At 42.4% G+C, this 20,613-nt stretch overlaps 1 protein-coding gene across 6 annotated transcripts in view; it reads right to left on the minus strand.

Annotated features, from left to right (window-relative positions):
• Window positions 1-20,613, minus strand: part of ADGRB1 (adhesion G protein-coupled receptor B1) — a 460,553-nt gene that overhangs the window by 26,717 nt on the left and 413,223 nt on the right. For 2 of the 6 annotated variants that reach the window (XM_072151079.1, XM_072151080.1), the window contains exons 23-26: window positions 15,563-15,629; window positions 13,692-13,777; window positions 7,101-7,220; window positions 5,575-5,652 (exon numbers count right to left, since the gene is read on the minus strand). In XM_072151079.1, coding sequence (XP_072007180.1) covers window positions 5,575-5,652; window positions 7,101-7,220; window positions 13,692-13,777; window positions 15,563-15,629 — 351 coding nt within the window. The remainder of the gene's footprint in view (window positions 1-5,574; window positions 5,653-7,100; window positions 7,221-13,691; window positions 13,778-15,562; window positions 15,630-20,613) is intronic. The other 4 variants (XM_072151082.1, XM_072151084.1, XM_072151083.1 and 1 more) reach the window with 4 other exon arrangements.

The following is a 20,613-nucleotide window of genomic DNA, read 5'->3' on the forward strand; positions in this document are numbered from 1 at the left end:
ACTGCCCCCTATGTACAAGAATATAACTACTATAATACTGCCCCCTATGTACAAGAATATAACTACGATAATACTGCCCCCTATGTACAAGAATATAACTACTATAATACTGCCCCCTATGTACAGGAATATAACTACTATAATACTGCCCCCTATGTACAGGAATATAACTACTATAATACTGCCCCCTATGTACAGGAATATAACTACTATAATACTGCCCCCTATGTACAAGAATATAACTACTATAATACTGCCCCCTATGTACAAGAATATAACTACTATAATACTGTCCCCTATGTACAGGAATATAACTACTATAATACTGCCCCCTATGTACAAGAATATAACTACTATAATACTGCCCCCTATGTACAGGAATATAACTACTATAATACTGCCCCCTATGTACAGGATTATAACTACTATAATACTGCCCCCTATGTACAAGAATATAACTACTATAATACTGCCTCCTATGTACAAGAATATAACTACTATAATACTGCCCCCTATGTACAGGAATATAACTACTATAATACTGCCCCCTATGTACAGGAATATAACTACTATAATACTGCCCCCTATGTACAAGAATATAACTACTATAATACTGCCCCCTATGTACAGGAATATAACTACTATAATACTGCCCCCTATGTACAAGAATATAACTACTATAATACTGTCCCCTATGTACAAGAATATAACTACTATAATACTGCCCCCTATGTACAAGAATATAACTACTATAATACTGTCCCCTATGTACAAGAATATAACTACTATAATACTGCCCCCTATGTACAATAATATAACTACTATAATACTGCCCCCTATGTACAAGAATATAGCTACTATAATACTGCCACCTATGTACAGGAATATAACTACTATAATACTGCCCCCTATGTACAAGAATATAACTACTATAATACTGCTCCCTATGTACAGGAACATAACTACTATAGTAGTGCCCCATATGTACAAGAATATAACTACTATAATACTGCCCCCTATGTACAGAAATATAGCTTCTATAACACTGCCCCCTATGTACAAGAATATAACTATAATACTTCCCCCTATGTATAAGAATATAACTATGATAATACTGCCCCCTATGTACAGGAATATAACTACTATAATACTGCCCCCTATGTACAAGAATATAACTACTATAATACTGCCCCCTATGTACAAGAATATAACTACGATAATACTGCCCCCTATGTACAAGAATATAACTACTATAATACTGCCCCCTATGTACAGGAATATAACTACTATAATACTGCCCCCTATGTACAGGAATATAACTACTATAATACTGCCCCCTATGTACAGGAATATAACTACTATAATACTGCCCCCTATGTACAAGAATATAACTACTATAATACTGCCCCCTATGTACAAGAATATAACTACTATAATACTGTCCCCTATGTACAGGAATATAACTACTATAATACTGCCCCCTATGTACAAGAATATAACTACTATAATACTGCCCCCTATGTACAGGAATATAACTACTATAATACTGCCCCCTATGTACAGGATTATAACTACTATAATACTGCCCCCTATGTACAAGAATATAACTACTATAATACTGCCTCCTATGTACAAGAATATAACTACTATAATACTGCCCCCTATGTACAGGAATATAACTACTATAATACTGCCCCCTATGTACAGGAATATAACTACTATAATACTGCCCCCTATGTACAAGAATATAACTACTATAATACTGCCCCCTATGTACAGGAATATAACTACTATAATACTGCCCCCTATGTACAAGAATATAACTACTATAATACTGCCCCCTATGTACAGGAATATAACTACTATAATACTGCCTCCTATGTACAAGAATATAACTACTATAATACTGCCCCCTATGTACAAGAATATAACTACTATAATACTGCCCCCTATGTACAGGAATATAACTACTATAATACTGCCCCCTATGTACAAGAATATAACTACTATAATACTGCCCCCTATGTACAGGAATATAACTACTATAATACTGCCTCCTATGTACAAGAATATAACTACTATAATACTGCCCCCTATGTACAAGAATATAACTACTATAATACTGCCCCCTATGTACAAGAATATAACTACTATAATACTGCCCCCTATGTACAAGAATATAATTACTATAATACTGCCCCCTATGTACAAGAATATAACTACTATAATACTGCCCCCTATGTACAGGAATATAACTACTATAATACTGCCTCCTATGTACAAGAATATGACTACTATAATACTGCCCCCTATGTACAAGAATATAACTACTATAATACTGCCTCCTATGTACAAGAATATAACTACTATAATACTGCGCTAAACAAACACATACACAATCTATCTATACATAGGCACAGACATATATTTTATATATATATATATATATATATATATATATATATACTATTCTGACATGATTGCATCTTTACCCACACAAAAACATACAGTGTACTTACCTACACTTACTATTCATACAGTAATGCATCTTTACACAGGTGCATACACAAACACACTTTGCATACACATATATAAACACACATGTACATACCTTCACCCACACATTGTACAGGGATACCTATATCTATACACATAGCCACACGCATACGTACTATATCTACACATTGATAATTTCAGTGGCTTGGACTGTGTTAATTAAAGTGGTTACATTGATAGAGTGATCGCTAGTGCCCTCCTCACACACAACTATAATGAGAAAGGCGGCTCACAAGAATTGCCCCTATGTGAACAGAGCTCTAGTGCCCTTGCCTCTCCGACACTATATTTACTTCTATATGGCTACAGGTAATAACTGTGAAGTTCCATAGAAGAAAATGGAGCAGAGGAGGAGGTTGGATCCCACTGCCTCTACGGTAGGACTTCATGTGTGGCCCATCTCAACGTATTTACCTTCCAACTTTATTGGAAAATGTAACAATCTAATACACAGGACCACGAAACATTAAGATAGACTGTGCACTTTTTTGGAGTCAATGGATGACCAGTTTCGAAGACCTCCACCATCGAACATTTCCTGACATGTGCCCTCGAGGAAAGGGTCAATTACTTGCACTCTGAGGGTAAGTGGACAGGAATCAGAGCAGTCGGATATCTAGAGAAGTCGAAGTATCTAAAATTGTTGAGGTCCTCATATAACACTGGTCTAACACGATGAAACAATGTGACACAAATTATTTCCATTGTGTTACTGAAGCCCAGGGGCATAACTTGTGGGGATGCAGAGGGTGCGGTCACAACCAGGCCCAAGAGGCTTAGGGGGTCCATATAGTGTACCTTTCCTATACGAGAAGGCTAATACTTCTAACAATACAGTTTAATTGGGGGGGCCTGGCCACCAGTACCACTGCTCAGGCTTCAACATCTACACCAAAACCAGAGGATATCATGGAGCCCGATCACCCTGACCCACCATAGAGAAGACAACACAACACAATGCAAACTATAGAGCAATAAATAAGCCTGAAACCACAGCTACAACCCAAGCTACAAAAATACCCAAAACAAAAATGTCACCGAGAAACCAAAACAAGCTCAGAAAGGAACTGAAGCTACGCTACACGTCACACCGACAGAAAATTATTGGAAGCCGAGACTCGCAAAGAATATATAAAAGCAACAGAGCAGCCAAGCGGAAAGACAAAAACAGACACAAAAACATCGGGGCAAAGTGTTAAAAAAACACAAACAGACAAAAGGTCACAATCCAGGGCAGAAAAGGTGGGAAAAAAAAGATAAAATATCAAAAACACTCCCGTCATGAGCCTCAGGAGCAAAATGGCCGTTTCTAAAACGAATATTGGGGACATCAAGAGAACAAAACTAAACTACTGGGAAGCAGAAGACACAATATAACACAAGTGAATGCAATGGAGTAGCTCTTTTTTTTGGAAAAATTCAAGGTTGATATTTTGTTTTTTTTACAATTTTTGGATGATATAATTTAGGAAATTGATCTGAACATCAACTGATTCTGTGAACATTTTATTTACCTTTGTGATTGGTTTCATTCAATTTCTTTGACCGATTTAAAGAACGTGTTACTCCCTATAGTTTCTTGAAAGATATAAAGAAATCTTAATGTCCATTTTTCTCTATATTCATGACCTCTACAGTCATGGCACTTTACAGTGAGTTTAGCTAGGAATGGGCCATTTGTGCCCAAAACAGCTCAGCAACCGCCCAATAGGAGCCTCGTGAGCTGACGAGGAAGACATCAGGCCCATAGTGCACAATAGCTCTTGAAGCAGACCCTTAACCACCCTCACCAACTCCAACATTCATCCCTTAATGGGTCATACTCTACTGATTCTGACTACTAGTCATGGTCAGGATTTGCAATGACTATGGCTAGTAGCAAAGGGCGTCAGTTTGAGGGATTGGCTCTTCGGCTACCAATCCAGACCCTCAACCCCCCTCACCAACTCCAACTTTCATCCCTTAATGGGTCATACTCTACTCATTGCGGCTACTAGTCATGGTCAGGATTTGCAATGACTATGGCTAGTGGCAAGGGGCGTCAGTTTGAAGGATTGGATGTTTGGCTACCAATCCAGACCCTTAACCCCCCTTACCAATTCCAACTTTCATCCCTTAATGGGTCATACTCTACTCATTCCGGCTACTAGTCATGGTCAGGATTTGCAATGACTATGGGTAGTAGCAAGGGGCGTCAGTTTGAGGGATTGGCTGTTCCGCTACCAATCCAGACCCTTAACCCCCCTCACCAACTCCAACTTTCATCCCTTAATGGGTCATACTCTACTCATTCCGGCTACTAGTCATGGTCAGGATTTGCAATGACTATGGCTAGTGGCAAGGGGCGTCAGTTTGAGGGATTGGCTGTTCGGCTACCAATCCAGCACTATGTTTGGAACGCATGGCCGGACCCAAACTAAAACTACGGGTCCACTCATATCTACTCTTCTGTCAAACTAGTAGTCCCAGGCTATCTTTTTGACAATGGAGAGCCTAATGAGCATATTTGGTGGCAAAACGATGGCATGGATTGCTCCGGAAAAATGCAATGGATTACTCAGGAGGAGAAATCTAACTGCATTGGAAACACCATTTTATGGATGCAAAGAGTTGGTGGAAGTGGTGAAAGGTCATCTTGATCAGCTGTTGTGTGCTCCAGGACAGAGGCTTTCCTCACTGCTGCCCCCCCCTCTCTTGTTTGGAAAATATTTGGATTACGATAAAAATTCCAACTGCTCCTGAATCAGAGTAGTGGCATGTATAAAGCGGAAAGCTAGAGTTGGAGAAAGAATTAACCAACATGGAATCAACTTCTCCAAAGATGCAAGGCAACTCATTTCTTAGTATATTTTTTCATGTATTCTACACATAAGCAGCTACTCCATCTACACACTAAGTGCACATCTCTCCTACAACAAACTCAATGTGCTGACCGACACAAAGAAGAATGACTATCCTGACACAGAGAAGCACATATGCCCATTCACATGACAAGGCCTTGCGGTGGAGCACGCATACCTTCTGCATCGATTAGGCTTGGTATGCACTTCAGCTACAGGTTTTTTCTGTTTGTTTGCACTATCCAACTGAAGAGCGCTGTAAAAAACAACACCACTCCATAAAAAGCAGAATCATAGCACTGACCACATCATAGCAGGCTGATATCTACCTCAACAGAGACCACTATGGGGTCTGTCCTGAGTATTAGGCCATCAATAGTAACTCCTAGCTATATAGCTCTTCGAAGAGTGCCTACAGGTACTCAATAGTATACTCGACTATACGGCATTTCTTGCAAAATTTAAATGAACATTTTTGAAAAAAATGAAAGCTTTAAAGGTTCCAGACAAATCAATCAACATCTAGAACCTTGGTGCCTAAAAACATCCCCTCTGCCATCATCATTATAAACGGACCATGTTTCAAGAAGTTCTATAAAAATATATCTATGGAAAGTAGAATTACTACTGTATATAATTGATGTTGTAGGAAGAGAACATGGGTCTTCTGCTCAATGACTTCCACCACCATGGAAACCTCAAAGGCCTTTGAATTGAGCCAGGTTCTACTGATCTGAATCACATCATGTTTTCTGTTGAGTGTCCACATTCACCTGGTCGAGGGTCTACTGGGGTAGGTTGGCCAATGAGTCCATCATCTTAGCTTGTATGATATTGTAAATGATATTGTCATCTGATGGCCTAACTAGGAAGAATTTGGGTCCTAGAGAAGCCAGAATTCGTTTTGAGTCTGGCACTCAATAAATTGATGGTCAAAAGCCTTCCTGAAGTCATCATTTTGACCTTGAGGGGGTGGGGGGGGGGCAATTTTAATATCACTTTATGGTTAATTTGAAGTCTACAAATCAAATAAAGATATGTATGGTTTATAAAGCTTAGAAATTATTGACGTAAGAACTTAAGGAACTTGTGTTTCTTCCAGATAAACTCATCTTCGTATAGATTGACAGTCACACACCACAGACAATGGGGAAGCCGAAATTAAAAAAAAACACATACACACACAGTAATTGGTCATCTACACCATAAAGATGTGATAAACAGATATGTTGTATACAAAGCATTAATCTTTATTATTGTAATAAAGTTCAATGCACATCCTGAAAGAAGACCCACACAATGTCCTCCGAGAGTGCACGCAAAAGGAGCCACCATCAACCATCACAAGACACATGAAAACACTATAAAATATGGTGAATGTATCTAATGGACCAAAGTCTGGAACCTTCTTTCACAACCAAAAGCCAATTGTATCCAGTGCATAGGTCAGTGGTGGTCATTATACTACAGGAAGCAGTAAGTGAACCCCAAAAAATGCTGTAGGACAGATGTTAACGGACGTACATTTTGAACATTGCATGGCTGCAAAACGTAAAAAAAAAATACATACATTGTTTAGAAAGCAAATTAAAAAGAGGGTAATGATACAGGATAAAGTAAAATAAAAATCAACATATACAAACAAATGTAACAAAAGAAAAGAAAGAGAAAAAAACAAAGAAGACGGAAATTAGAAAAACTAACATGGCGTTACTGGTGGCTGTGGCCGATACTTCTGCTGAGGAGACTACGCCACACTTGGAACATTTGAGGGTCATGCCATATAGGGGCATTGTCATCTGACTGCAATTAAAATCAAAAATACTGAAACAAAAACAAAAGATACTTTGCTTTTAAAAGAGAAAAGAAAGAGCAGTATCTACCGACAATCAATAGTTCAGGTCTTGAAGAAGAACTAAACCAAAACCAATACGTTTTCCGTCATTTGCTCCCCGGTGGCTGCCATAATTGTAACTTCAAACTGCTACTATATAGAAGAAAAGCTGGGCTATAACGTCACGCACGTCTCCAAAATATGACCACATGGGTCGAAATGGATGGAGGCCCAACTTTACTTCTACTTGGAGCATCAAATACCACACAATTACGACAGCCACCAAATCGGCAAAATATGAAAACAAAAAACTATTTACATAATCACTAATGATTTACTTTAAGAATTTAGTCAATTTTTGGAGTTTAGTTCCACTTTAAGTCTGATAGACCTATGGATCTTGAAGTTCAACCAAATCCAAATTTGGCAAAATCAACAAAGGGACTTTAATATTGAAGAGACCAAGATATGGCTTTACCAAAAATAAAAATTTCCATGAAACGAATGTGATGGTTTTGTGTGGAGAAAATGTAGGTTGAGGCTTATGTCACCACCTGGCAAAATTTTGGGAAAAAGCTACTTTATTTTGACAAAGAGAGATCACCTTATTATGGTTACTATAAAAATATTAGGCCATTACAATAGTAACGGGATGGTCTATCTGTAACTATCATCTTATTTTTGGGTCAAACGTAATTTGCAGAAAAGTTGTAAATATATATATAGTGGGGGACGAGAAGCACTAAATGGTACATACCTCATTATGATTCCTCATACCAATAATTCAGCCCTTGGGGTTGAAGTGTTGACAGTCACATTACTGAGATCACGGTGAACTCTAAGATCACTGTTGTCCATCGTGATAAGGCCACTGATTGACTTATTTGGTCACATGACCGTCTACACTTCGAGCCTAGCTGGGACTTGAAAACCAAGAGAGCCAAGTGGCAAAGTAAGAATTTGTTTTTCATACTTCACCGGATCCCTTCACACTGGCTTTTACAGCTGGAGAACTCCTCTTACTTTAAGGGGGTTGTCTGAGAGTATAAAAAACTCAGTTCCGACAACTTCTGACCGCATGGCATGTCCACCAGCCCCCTATATCACCCCTTAGGTGGAAGTAGTCGTAACGGAGGTGCCAAAAAAGATAAGTAGAGGTTTATATTTTTGTACAGCCCCCCCTCCCCCCTTCCCAGGCCACCTACAGAGTGTTTTATACTCTCGGACAACCATTTTAAGTACAATAGTCACTAAAAACCTAAGTAAATTAAAGTTGCTCCAGACAAACTCCTTCAACCAGTTTTTTTCCACATAAAACAAACTTTTCGAGCAGTATGAAGCCCCTAGGTCAATCTACTTGCTTCGATTTGATGTTGGGGGCTTCTGAGTACTTTGACTTTCCGAATTGATGTTCAGTCTCTTCTATATTAAACATATCATACACAAGGTGGTTCTTGCTTTATATTCAGTGCATTGAAAAACACGGAACAAAACTGGTGCCCCATGCTCTGTTCACCCCTTCACCCCTGAGTCATCAGCCCATGCTACACAAAGGACCGGATAACAATTGCACCTCTCCAGATTCCGCACGGACAATGCCCCCTTTTCATGTCCTGAGAACGGCTTAACTTTTAATTAAATGGTTCCTTTAATAAACTAGTTGAGGAATGTGGACTAGGACTGAATGTAAAGTACTTGTGAACTTTAAGAGTCCTCCTCTCAACAGAACATGTTCATTTACGGACACAAAGACCCTTTAATGAGGCTCGGTAAGTGAGCGAGGGCACCGGCAAATCAAAAACAGCACATCAAACGTCCAATGGAAGTTCTCACAGTCAAGAAGGAGGCTCTCAGGAGTGAAGGGGTTAACCGAGGACACACTGCTACCGCTCGGCAAATGCACCGGAAATCTAAGCATAGCAATGACATCATGTATTGTGAACGTCAACCGGTGTAAGACAGCGCGACACGATAACAGGAAACCAGCAATTAGCAATGGCACCATTTTTTTATAAAAAAAAAAATAAAGTGTGCACAAAATTTTTGGAAAACAAAATCAAATATTTTTCAATTTATGGCGATCAGAGCTGGTCCCTTGTAGACGTGGCACGCGGGAGGCACAAGGTTTCATGTCATCTCTACTACGACACCTTATCATCAACAGCTATACCAGGTTCAGGACATAGTTGGCGGGATGGTTGGAAAACAGTTTGGAAAATCAAAATCTGCTGTGTAAAAACTGTCAATTTAGATTTGATTCAAACATTTGGGAAATGTTAAGTAATTTTTCGGTCCCAAAATAAAATACCTATCCATTTTTTTTACACTAAACGGTAAAATCAAAATGAATCAAATTACAGATTACTTTAAAAAAAAAAAAACTCACATTTTATAAAATGTTTTTTTAAAAAAAAAGGTTTAAACTTTTAAAAAATGTTTTCAATTATTTTGTTAAAATTAGACGTGCTCTTTTTGTCTTACAGTATCAATTCGTTTTTTCAGACGAGGATATCCAGGATCCAAAAACATGACTGCTCTTCTGGTAAGACCGTTCAACTAGGAGTCAATCCAAGATTATTTAGTGAGGGCTATTGGACCCCAAAAAATGTAGTTTGGGGGTTTTGGAGTCTGGAGCCTAAAATCAATTTATATTTTCTAGCAGTGAACCTGGGAGACTTAAGAGTAAGGCCCCCAAAACTTTTTTACATCGAAGTCGTTTGGCCAAAAACTTTTGTGGTTCCAGTAATCTGATGGTCATTGTTCAGGCCCTCAAAGCATTTTAGGTTTACAAAGCTCTGGAAAGGATTAACACTGTTCTACCAGTGGCCAAATCAACAGTATGTAAGTTGGGCTATGCAACCCCCAACATTTAGGGGTTGAAAAGTCCTCTACATGGGACCAACACTATTTTACCAGGCTGAAAATTACATGATAGACAAAGGTATAATTGATCCAAAAACTTTAGGGTCAAAGACTCCTAGACCTAAGCCCAAAAAAATTCTACCCCAACCCCTCAATTCATCATGATGGGGTCTGGACCCCCAAATTCTATTATTATTTTTGCATTTCATTGTATTTTTTGCCCCTACGCCAAAAAAACTTGTTTAGTGTTGTAGAACTTTGACCAAAACTATTTTATCTACTGCCAATGTCACATGATAAGGAGAGTTTTTTTTTCCGCTTCTGGTAATTTTATATCCTATATTAATAGTGAGAAAGAACACTCCATCAACTTTATTTATTCTGGATTTTAAGCCATTAAAAGGATTTGATGTGACCTTATGTTTTTGGTTCTTAAAGACATCAATAGGGATTAAGCTCCTTGAGATCCACAGCTTTGTTATGTAAACAAAGATGTTTTGAGCCGTTGCCGGCATTACGGCTAATTCTAGGAAGCGCGTTTCATCGTCTGTTTTCTCGTAGTAGAGTGGAAGTAGAGACAAGTCCTAATGGGGAAATCAATGGAAGACCTTCGGATCTTAAACACAACAAGTTTCTGTCAACACAGATATACGCAAAACCTCTTGTAGGACTGATGGAGAACCAGGAACATGCGGCAATGAGTCACTCAAGTCCCTATTCAGGTGTTTATTTCCATCCATTGATGATAGGAGCGCCAAGGAGCTGACATTCTCTGAAGTCCAGGCTAAGTAAACATCTTCTACATGTAAGCTGAGGTTTTTGCTGAGGTATGGTGGTCAATCCACTTGATTTGCTCTTATTTTGGTTCCTTCAGAAAAATGTAAAGTTTTTGAAGTCCAATTAGACTCACATTTTCTTTTGATGTGACTGAATTCTATCTTATATTTAAAGGGGTTGTCCAGAATTAGAACATAGCTTCTAAAAACTTGAAGTTTGTACGTACGGAAGACACAAACCATGTTCTACTAATGACCAATCCCTTTAAATTCAAAACTGTGCTGTACCCCATGTGGATAACCATCAGATATCAGAGTACATTCTAGAGGTTCCAAATATGGACATTGATATAAAAAGTTTAAATACTTCCCGCTCCTTGATGAAGTTTCCCATGAACAGATGGATTTATATAACTGGAGGGTTTTCTGGTGACCTTTAGTACACCACTGATAAAACTGGAGGTCAAGTTTTTCTTGTTCCTTTGAAACCTCCTTATTCCTTTGAGATGGTTATGGTGACATCCTAAGACTCGCGTTAGGCGGAACTCAAATATGTGTCCTCTCAAAAATGTGGCTAGTGGAGAGGGCTTTCTGAAGGACATGAAGTCAAAGCAGAGAGATAATGGGCTTGTTGACTTTACTTGGTCTCCTTGAAGAGGTAGGAAGTCCTTGAGTGACATTCGACTCCTCTTTAAGTCTAAGATTGGGTAGACATGTGCCCTCTCCAAAATTCTGACTAGTCAAAGGGCCACAAGATGAGGTGTCAAACCGCTGTAGGATGGGCACGATGAATATATTTTGAAACTTGGAAGACTTTTTAGAAGTATAACTTGGGAAACATGTATCTTGTCAAAAATGTTGGAAGATGGAGAGGAGAAGTAGTCAAAATACTGATGAGTTGATTGGATAGATTACAAAACTTGGGAAGACCCATCATGAATCTACAGGATTGAAAATCTGCTACCTTCTCAACATTTTTGACTGGCGGAGAGGAAGTCAAAAAGTCTAGTAATGGGCAGGTGACAGTATTATGGAACTTGGTAAGTCTACTCAACAAGGAATGGATTGCTCATAGAAGTCTAAAGCATGGTGCCCTCTCAACATTTTTGACTGGTGGAGAGAAAAACCAGTGGGAGAATGGACATCTTTGACTACGGTGAAAGCCACGACCATTGTGCTCTTTGTCCAACCATGTGAGAAAGTTCAAGGATCTCAACTGATATCTTAAGACTGGATCGAAAAAAAGGCATTTCCCAACTGGAGTTTTGTAAGACCACAAATGTGTCCTCCAAAGAATTTTAGGTTCAGCAGGTTTCCTGAAGGAACTAGAGCCAAATTGTTCTATATGTGGGATATTCTTTGGGCTTTTTAGCAACAATCCAATGAGACACTTTAGCTACTGGACTACTGTTTGACCACTATACCCCCGAAATATCATAGACAAGTATACAGGGTGGTTTACCCCACACGTACGGTCAATAGTCATTAGCGATGATTGTTCTCTACAGATGTTTGTACTTCAATAAGTAATAAGAAGTTTAGAAATATGAATTGAGCTCCCGTACAATACAATTCGTTTCTGTATCTTTAAGTTTGAGTCCAAACTGTGTTCCAACACAAGTAAAACCATTCCAAACGTCACAGGAGATGGAGAACAGCAATTACTTCTAAAGAACCTAGAACATTGACACAGAATATGATCAATAACCAGTTGCGTGTTTGGAAAGTAGACTGATATTTCGCTATTGGGGGGAAGGGGCTGACAGGATAGAGGAGGCATGGACCTACCTGGTGGTGGCAATGAATGGCAGTTCTGAATGTAAAGATTGATATTAGAACAAATCTACAGATATTTGATCAGTTGCGCACCAACACTAGAATCCCCAGTTTTTATGCCCTTGTAGAACTTAGTGCTCACTAAGGTCCTTCTGTAACTTAACCTGCTCTGAATCTCGATGGCGTGGGCCATTCCAGTGCCCAATGGCTCTAGGTTTTTTAGGAAATGCTAAGGTGGGAGAGTCTAATCTTCATTGTCCGTCCTGAGAGAGCAGAAGGGCTTTGGCTACATGAAAGCCCAGGAAAAAAAACTAATCTAGAAACTGTAAAACAAAAGGGGAGATACATATTGGGGCTTATTTACTAAGGGTCTCGCGGTCGCATTTTCGTCGGGTTTCCCGACTTTTCGGGGATCGCGCCGGGGGTTGTGTGGCATGCAATCGTATTGTGTCGCAATCGTGACGACTATCATACAACACAAATTGGGGGGTGGGCCGTCGGTCGATCCAACGGATTCGAACTGCGCACGGGATGAAGTGCAAGCCATGCACTTACATGCACTTACATGCACCAGGAAGAAGAAGGTGAACTACGGTGGACCTGATTGGGGAAGCGGCACATGCAGGATATCGGACGCACGATCTTCATGAATCGCGGCGGAGTTCATCCACGTTGGACATTCCGGATCGCGCAGGGACCGGGTAAGTAAATGTGCTCCATTATGTGTAAGTATTGTGCTGACCATGTCCCAGTCTACACAGCAAAGCTAACTAGTAACAATCTGTGCTAGAGTTACTTGTGTTGGTAAACGATGGAATATACATAATATACCTGGGAAAGTCCAAGCTCTAGGGTCCAGCTGACCACAAGAATTACTGGGTCAAGCAATGGATTGATACTCTCCACTATGCTCTACATATTCTAACCATGGATACAATGCGTCCTGATGAATGATGAGGCTCATGTTGCACCAAGTTCTGCTATAACATTGGGAATCTGGTTATTGCTCGTATCCTCTGCCCTAAGACACACTGACGGTGGACTTACCCTGCCCGCTCCTTGAGCTTCTTGTCGGTGATTCCATCTTTAGAGACAAGTTTATTAAAGACCAGGATTCCGATCACCATATTGACCTGGAGAGAGGAAAATGACATAGTGGATGATGTTGGCAAATAAAAAAGAAATCCTTGTAAAAAATAATTGTGGAAACCTACAGTATGTTCATCACCTCACACATATGGAGATGAACAACCCCATCATGTAGGGAAGGCTTCACAGATTCAGGGGCACTTTGAATTTTCTTTCTAGCCCCCAGGGTTGTGGAGATATGAGTCGCAGTATTCTTCATTAGAATCCTCTCCACTGTCAGAGAGGAGGAGCTGCAGCAGAAAATGGATGCGGGCGGGGTTATGATAATCTTCTCAGCGTCAGGGAGGAGTTGCTGGGAGGGGGATGTTTTATGCTAATCTTCTCTGACAAGTACAAGACCATCATAAAAAAAACTCCCCCTCCTCTGCTCCAACTCCACCTCTCTGACAGTAGAGAGGATTATAATGGTCAGATAATGATATCTCGACAACCCTGGGGGCTAGAAAGAAAATTCAAGTTGCGCCTGAATCTCCGTAGCAGCCCCTGTGTGGCAAAGAAAGTTTCTCTTTAACACTGAAAGCACTAGTGTGAATACTGGACCAAAGTATCAGTTCTGGTCCTACAGAAGACCTGCTGGGACCCGTTATTCATTCCTAAATTGTCTCTAAAGTGATGTCATCACTAGCTATGATGTCACTGGGACTGGGACAGTTTTCTCCTAGCATAGACACTATGATACCTGATCTAACCAGTTGTGGAGGGACTGGGACTACATATAATCTACACGGAGCTGTGCATATTTATATGAAACAATGTTGGGAAGTGTCTCACAATTGTCCCACTTCTTGAGTAATTTTCACAATAAGTTGGGCCTAATATTTGCATAAAAGTGCACTTAGTGGGCTGTTACATTGGAATTTAAGGTCGTTGAGGATTTAGAATTGTCCCTCAAAAAGGGAATTCATGGGGGCAGAAGAAGCGCTCAAACATGAATCATGGTTCCCTTGGGAATCTCACCTAATGCACTGATATTCTCAGAGGTAGGGCCCCCATCCTGCATTGAGCACTGGGGCCCCATCCTGCATTGAGCACTGGGCCCCATCCTGCATTGAGCACTGGGCCCCATCCTGCATTGAGCACTGGGCCCCATCCTGCATTGAGCACTGGGCCCCATCCTGCATTGAGCACTGGGCTCCATCCTGCATTGAGCACTGGGACCCCATCCTGCATTGAGCACTGGGGCCCCATCCTGCATTGAGCACTGGGGCCCCATCCTGCATTGAGCACTGGGGCCCCATCCTGCATTGAGCACTGGGGCCCCATCCTGCATTGAGCACTGGGGCCCCATCCTGCATTGAGCACTGGGGCCCCATCCTGCATTGAGCACTGGGGCCCCATCCTGCATTGAGCACTGGGCCCCATCCTGCATTGAGCACTGGGGCCCCATCCTGCATTGAGCACTGGGCCCCATCCTGCATTGAGTACTGGGCCTCATCCTGCATTGAGCACTGGGGCCCCATCCTGCATTGAGCACTGCCCCCCTCCCGAGTCTCAGGTGCTCACCTTCATCTAGATATTCAGCCTGACCTTCTGGGGTATTACATGGACATGTGGAGACCACACGCCTTATAATTCCTACGTTGGGAGATTTCAGCAGTCGGATTATGGATTTGTGAGATCATTAATCCGCTATTGTTTATGAACTAAGCATCAATGTGGAGCCTTCCCCAAATCCTGTCCCCCCCCCTCCCGGCTCCTTCCCTCTCATGTGTCTCAGTCATTCGGATTTAAAGGTAAAAGCAATAGGGAGGATTCATCAAACAAAATACCAAAACAACAGCAGCGGCGGGGCCCACGAAGGCGTAGAGGAGACCTCCTTCCAGAGACAGCCAGCAACTGCAAGAGACAAACAAGAGCGTTACCCCGTGCCCCGAATAGCAATGTGCCCCGGAGAAGCCACACAACCCCTAGAGAGAAGCAGAGAGGGAGAGGAGTGAGAAATCCGAACAAGATGAGGAGGGCTTCAGAATGGAAAGACGTTGGCTGAATCCCTTTAAGAGGTCCCGTCCCTACTCCCACCTACGGAGTCGATATGATGATTGTGGTTACATTTCTTCTCTAGTCCCCACCGTTCCGGAGCAATCGGTGCTGCTATTTTTGCTACTATATGCTAATTAGGCTCCATACTGTCCAGTGGGCGGTCCTTGTGGATCGGTTCTAACCCAACGCCACCCATCGGACAAGTAGAGAGCCACCGATTGCTTAGATTGCTCCTCCTCCTGAGGAAGCCTATGGCTGCTAGAGGTTGTACCCGCCGTTATGTGTATTACATTGTATTATGTCAGAAGGATTGTGGATACATTGTATAGGAATAGATTGTATTATTACACAGACTTTAAGGGGAGCTCCTTTTTTATGGCTGGGATGAGGATGTACCACCTGTGTCTGCAGGAGGAGTCAGGAGTGGTATCTGCAGTGCACTGCCCGCCATGCTCTGTAACATGCACACATGAGGATTGTGAATGCAGCTATAAGGGGCTGTGCCCATAGTTTAGCCTTTCCTTATCTCTTACACACAGGGGGAGAGGCGTCTGCTGGTCCAATCTGATTGGACTTTCACTGATTGGAAGAATAACGCACTCCATCCAGTACAGCGCACCAGTACAATATACTCCTTCCAGTACAGCGCACCAGTACAACATACTCCATCTAGTACAGCGCACCAGTACAATATACTCCATCCAGTACAGCGCACCAGTACAACATACTCCATCCAGTACAGCGCACCAGTACAACATACTCCATCTAGTACAGCGCACCAGTACAATATACTCCATCCAGTACAGCGCACCAGTACAACATACTCCATCCAGTACAGCGCACCAGTACAACATACTCCATCCAGTACAGCGCACCAGTACAACATACTACATCCAGTACAACATACTACATCCAGTACAGCGCACCAGTACAACATACTCCATCCAGTACAGCGCCCTCCATCCAGTACAACATACTCCATCCAGTACAGCGCACCAGTACAGCGCCCTCCATCCAGTACAACATACTCCATCCAGTACAGCGCACCAGTACAACATACTACATCCAGTACAACATACTACATCCAGTACAGCGCACCAGTACACCGCTCTCCATCCAGTACAGCGCACCAGCATAACATACTATCATAACTGCCAGTCTCCCCAGTCTCTAGAAGGCGGTAACAGTTTTTTTTTCCTTTGAGATGTCATTAGCACAAATGACCCGCAACTCATCTAAAGTGGAAAGTGATAGTAGAAGCAGCAGATCCATCGGCAGCCGCTTGCTGACAGTTTCCAGGAGTGAAAAGGTTACAAAATGTAACAAACTCCAATAATGTAACAGATGAGATCTATGAGGGTCTGGACCTCCACCACACATCAGGGCAGTCCCTGGCGGTCTCCTCGCCCCCTCCCCCATCGCCCGGTTTGCTTTGCCCTCTCTTTCTGTGGTGAAGATTCCCGCCCTGCGCACAGCGGACAGTGTGAAAATGCGATGCGTCTCTGCTCTACTCGGCCTGACAGCAAAATGACTAGTGTGAGACTGTCTGGCACAGAGATGAAAGGTTCTGCGCTGCTGTGCCAGGCGTCCGGACTTCACCGCCTGAATGCCAATGACACGGCAGACACATGACCCGGTCAATTGTTTCTGCTCCAGGGCCAAAGCCAATATTGTAGTGACAGATGTCCGGGCAGCGGAAGCAGCTGTGACACTCAGGTCCTCTGCACCGCCACATATTAACCCTTATGTATCATCCACATATTATATATATAATGTCCCAGCACTGCCTCCCTAATATTCAATAATCTGAGTGATACACAGATCAGCCTCTCTGTGTCACCTCTTCATCACTGCCTGTGAAAGACAACTGGCTGCACCTCCATCTCCCACCTCCACCCTCATCCTGGTTGTTAAAGAGAACCCGTCATGCAAAATAACCTCCCTAAACTAAATATATTTTCATAAACTGCCATTAGAGAGCATTGTCTCTATCCCTTCATTGTCCCTCTACATGCCTGTAAACCTAAGCAATGAGGTCCTAAAGCTGTATGCAAATGACCTGTGAAATGTCCAATGAAGCATTAGCATATTCAAGCTGTCCACTCTATTCATGAGTGGGAGGCACAGCCACACCACCGGTGCATGACTGACAGCCTGTATAATGGTGTGAGGTATGATGGTGTAATGGCTCCTCTATGTGCTTCCTGGTGGTGGTGGCCACGCCCCTGCAGCCTGTGTGTGCATGTGTGTGTGTTTAGGAGAGATACAGCAGCTCCAGGCAGCCATGTTACAGCAGAACATGTCAGATTCATGTGTAGCTGATGTCTGTGTCTCTCACCTGTATATTAGGAGGATGCAGCATGTCAGCAGATGCAGCGCACACTAGCCATGCTTTACTATACATTACACACAGACATGAGCAGGGGGAGGAGAGGGGAGGGGTAACAGGGGTGACATCACTGCCTCTGACCATGTGACCAGCCTCATTTACATGATAAAAAATATATGATTTTACAATGAATAATGTATGAAATAACTAGATAAAGGCTGGGATGGGATCCTTGTGAGCTGCTCCAACAGGTAGAGGTGACAGGACTAGTGACACAGACCTGATGACAGGTGTCCTTTAAAGGGATTGTAGAAAAAGATGTGACCATACAGACTGCAGCCAGTGCTATGTATTGTCCCTGGGGAGATGTGTAATCAGACCTCTGTGTATGCTGTTAGTAGCAGCAGGACTGTGATATATAGATTTATATTCCAGGACTGTAGCTATTCCTAGAGCACATATCTCCTCACACTGCTGTGCTCTGAGCTCTCTGCAGCCAATGTTAGGTATTGTCTCTGGAGAGATGTGTAATCAGACCTCTGTGTATGCTGTTAGTAGCAGCAGGACTGTGATATATAGAATTATATTAAAGGACTGTAGCTATTCCAAATAGTGCACATATGTCCTCACACTGCTCTGCAGCCAATGTTAGGTATTGTTCCTGGAGTGATGTGTCATCACATTTCTATGTATGCTGTTAGTAGCAGCAAGACTGTGATATATGGATTTATATTCCAGGATTGTAGCTTTTCCAGGTGCATTTTTTGCTGCAAAAAAAAAGTTTCTCTCTGTCTTAGTGGCACTATGATATGATTACACATCTGTCCAAGGACAATACCAGAGACTGGTTGGAGAGAGCACAGAGCACAGCAGTGTGAGGACACACCCCAAGTGCACTTGGAGAAGCTACAAGCCTGGAATATAAATCCATATTTCACAGTCCTGCTGCTACAGCATACAGAAAGGTCTGATAACACATCTCTCCAGGGACAATACATAGCACTGGCTGCAGAGAGCACAGAGCACAGCAGTGTGAGGTCTGATTACACATCTCTACAGGGACAGTACATAACACTGGCTGCAGAGAGCACAGAGCACAGCAGTGTGAGGTATGATTACACATCTCTCCAGGGACAGTACATAACACTGGCTGCAGAGAGCACAGAGCACAGCAGTGTAAGAACCCCCCCCCCCCCCGAGTGTACTTGGTAAAGCTGCAATCATGGAATATAAATCTGTATATCACAGGGGGATACAGGGAGGAAGTACTATCTGTACCTACATCATGTACAAATAGAGACAGGGAGGAAGTACTATCTGTACCTACATCATTTACAGGGGGATACAGGGAGGAAGTACTATCTGTACCTACATCATTTACAAATAGAGACAGGGAGGCAGTACTATCTGTACCTACATCATTTACAGGGAGAGACAGGGAGGAAGTACTATCTGTACCTACATCATGTACAAATAGAGACAGGGAGGAAGTACTATATGTACCTACATCATTTACAGGGAGAGACAGGGAGGCAACACTATCTGTACCTACATCATTTACAGGGAGAGACAGGGAGGAAGTACTACCTGTACCTACATCATTTATAGGGAAAGACATGGGGAGCAGTAATATCTGTATCATTCACAGGGGAGAAGTGGGAAGTACTATCTGTATCATTCACAGGGGAGAAGGAGGCAGCACTATCTGATCCCACAGACTGTAATCTCTAGGAAGTGCAGTATGACCTGTGCACCATTGTATCGGGTAAGTACCTCTAGCCGGGTGACAATGACCATCTAGCTTCATGTACACTGTGATGTATGTAGGGAATAAACCTGGCATTAACCCTTTCACCGCCTCCTTTACACTTCCCCCCTCCCATCTGCAGAATGTAAGATAAATGCCCCTGCAGTGGATGTGATCAGGCTGCAGAACCGGCAGCGGCCCCTCCTGGGCTGCACACGGGGGGAGCAGGAGGGCGCCGGGTCCGGCAATAACCCAGAGGTGATTAGACTAGAGATGGAAATAAAATGGGGAGGGGGGCGGGGGCTTAGCCTAAATATTTCGGCGTTCCTGGAGTGGATGATGGGAGAGTGGTGGCTGCTGCTGATTAAACGCTGCTGCAGTCTTGTGGGTCTCCGGCAGGAGCTGAATACATAACAAGCTCTGCAGACACCGAGTCACGTGGACCAATGACAAACTCAGCTCTGCTGCATCCGCTCAGTGATCTGCCCCCCCTCCCTGTCCATTAACCCTTCTGCCCGACTGAGCAGGGAATATGATGTAATGGCAGCTTTCCTACACAAACAGCGCCCTCTCTGTACCCAGGCGGTGTCTGGTATTACAGCTCTGCTCCTGCACACAGGGGTGGCGCTGTTCTAGGAATAAACTAGACTCTGTTCCTCTGCTTTACCCTGCAGCTCTGCTCATTCCCAGGAAATCACTAAGAAACAAAACCAATCTACCCACATGGGGTTAAGTCTTTGTTTCAATCACAATGATAATAAACC

Source organism: Engystomops pustulosus, chromosome 5 (genome assembly GCF_040894005.1).
Source record: "Engystomops pustulosus chromosome 5, aEngPut4.maternal, whole genome shotgun sequence".
Lineage (NCBI taxonomy): Eukaryota > Metazoa > Chordata > Amphibia > Anura > Leptodactylidae > Engystomops > Engystomops pustulosus.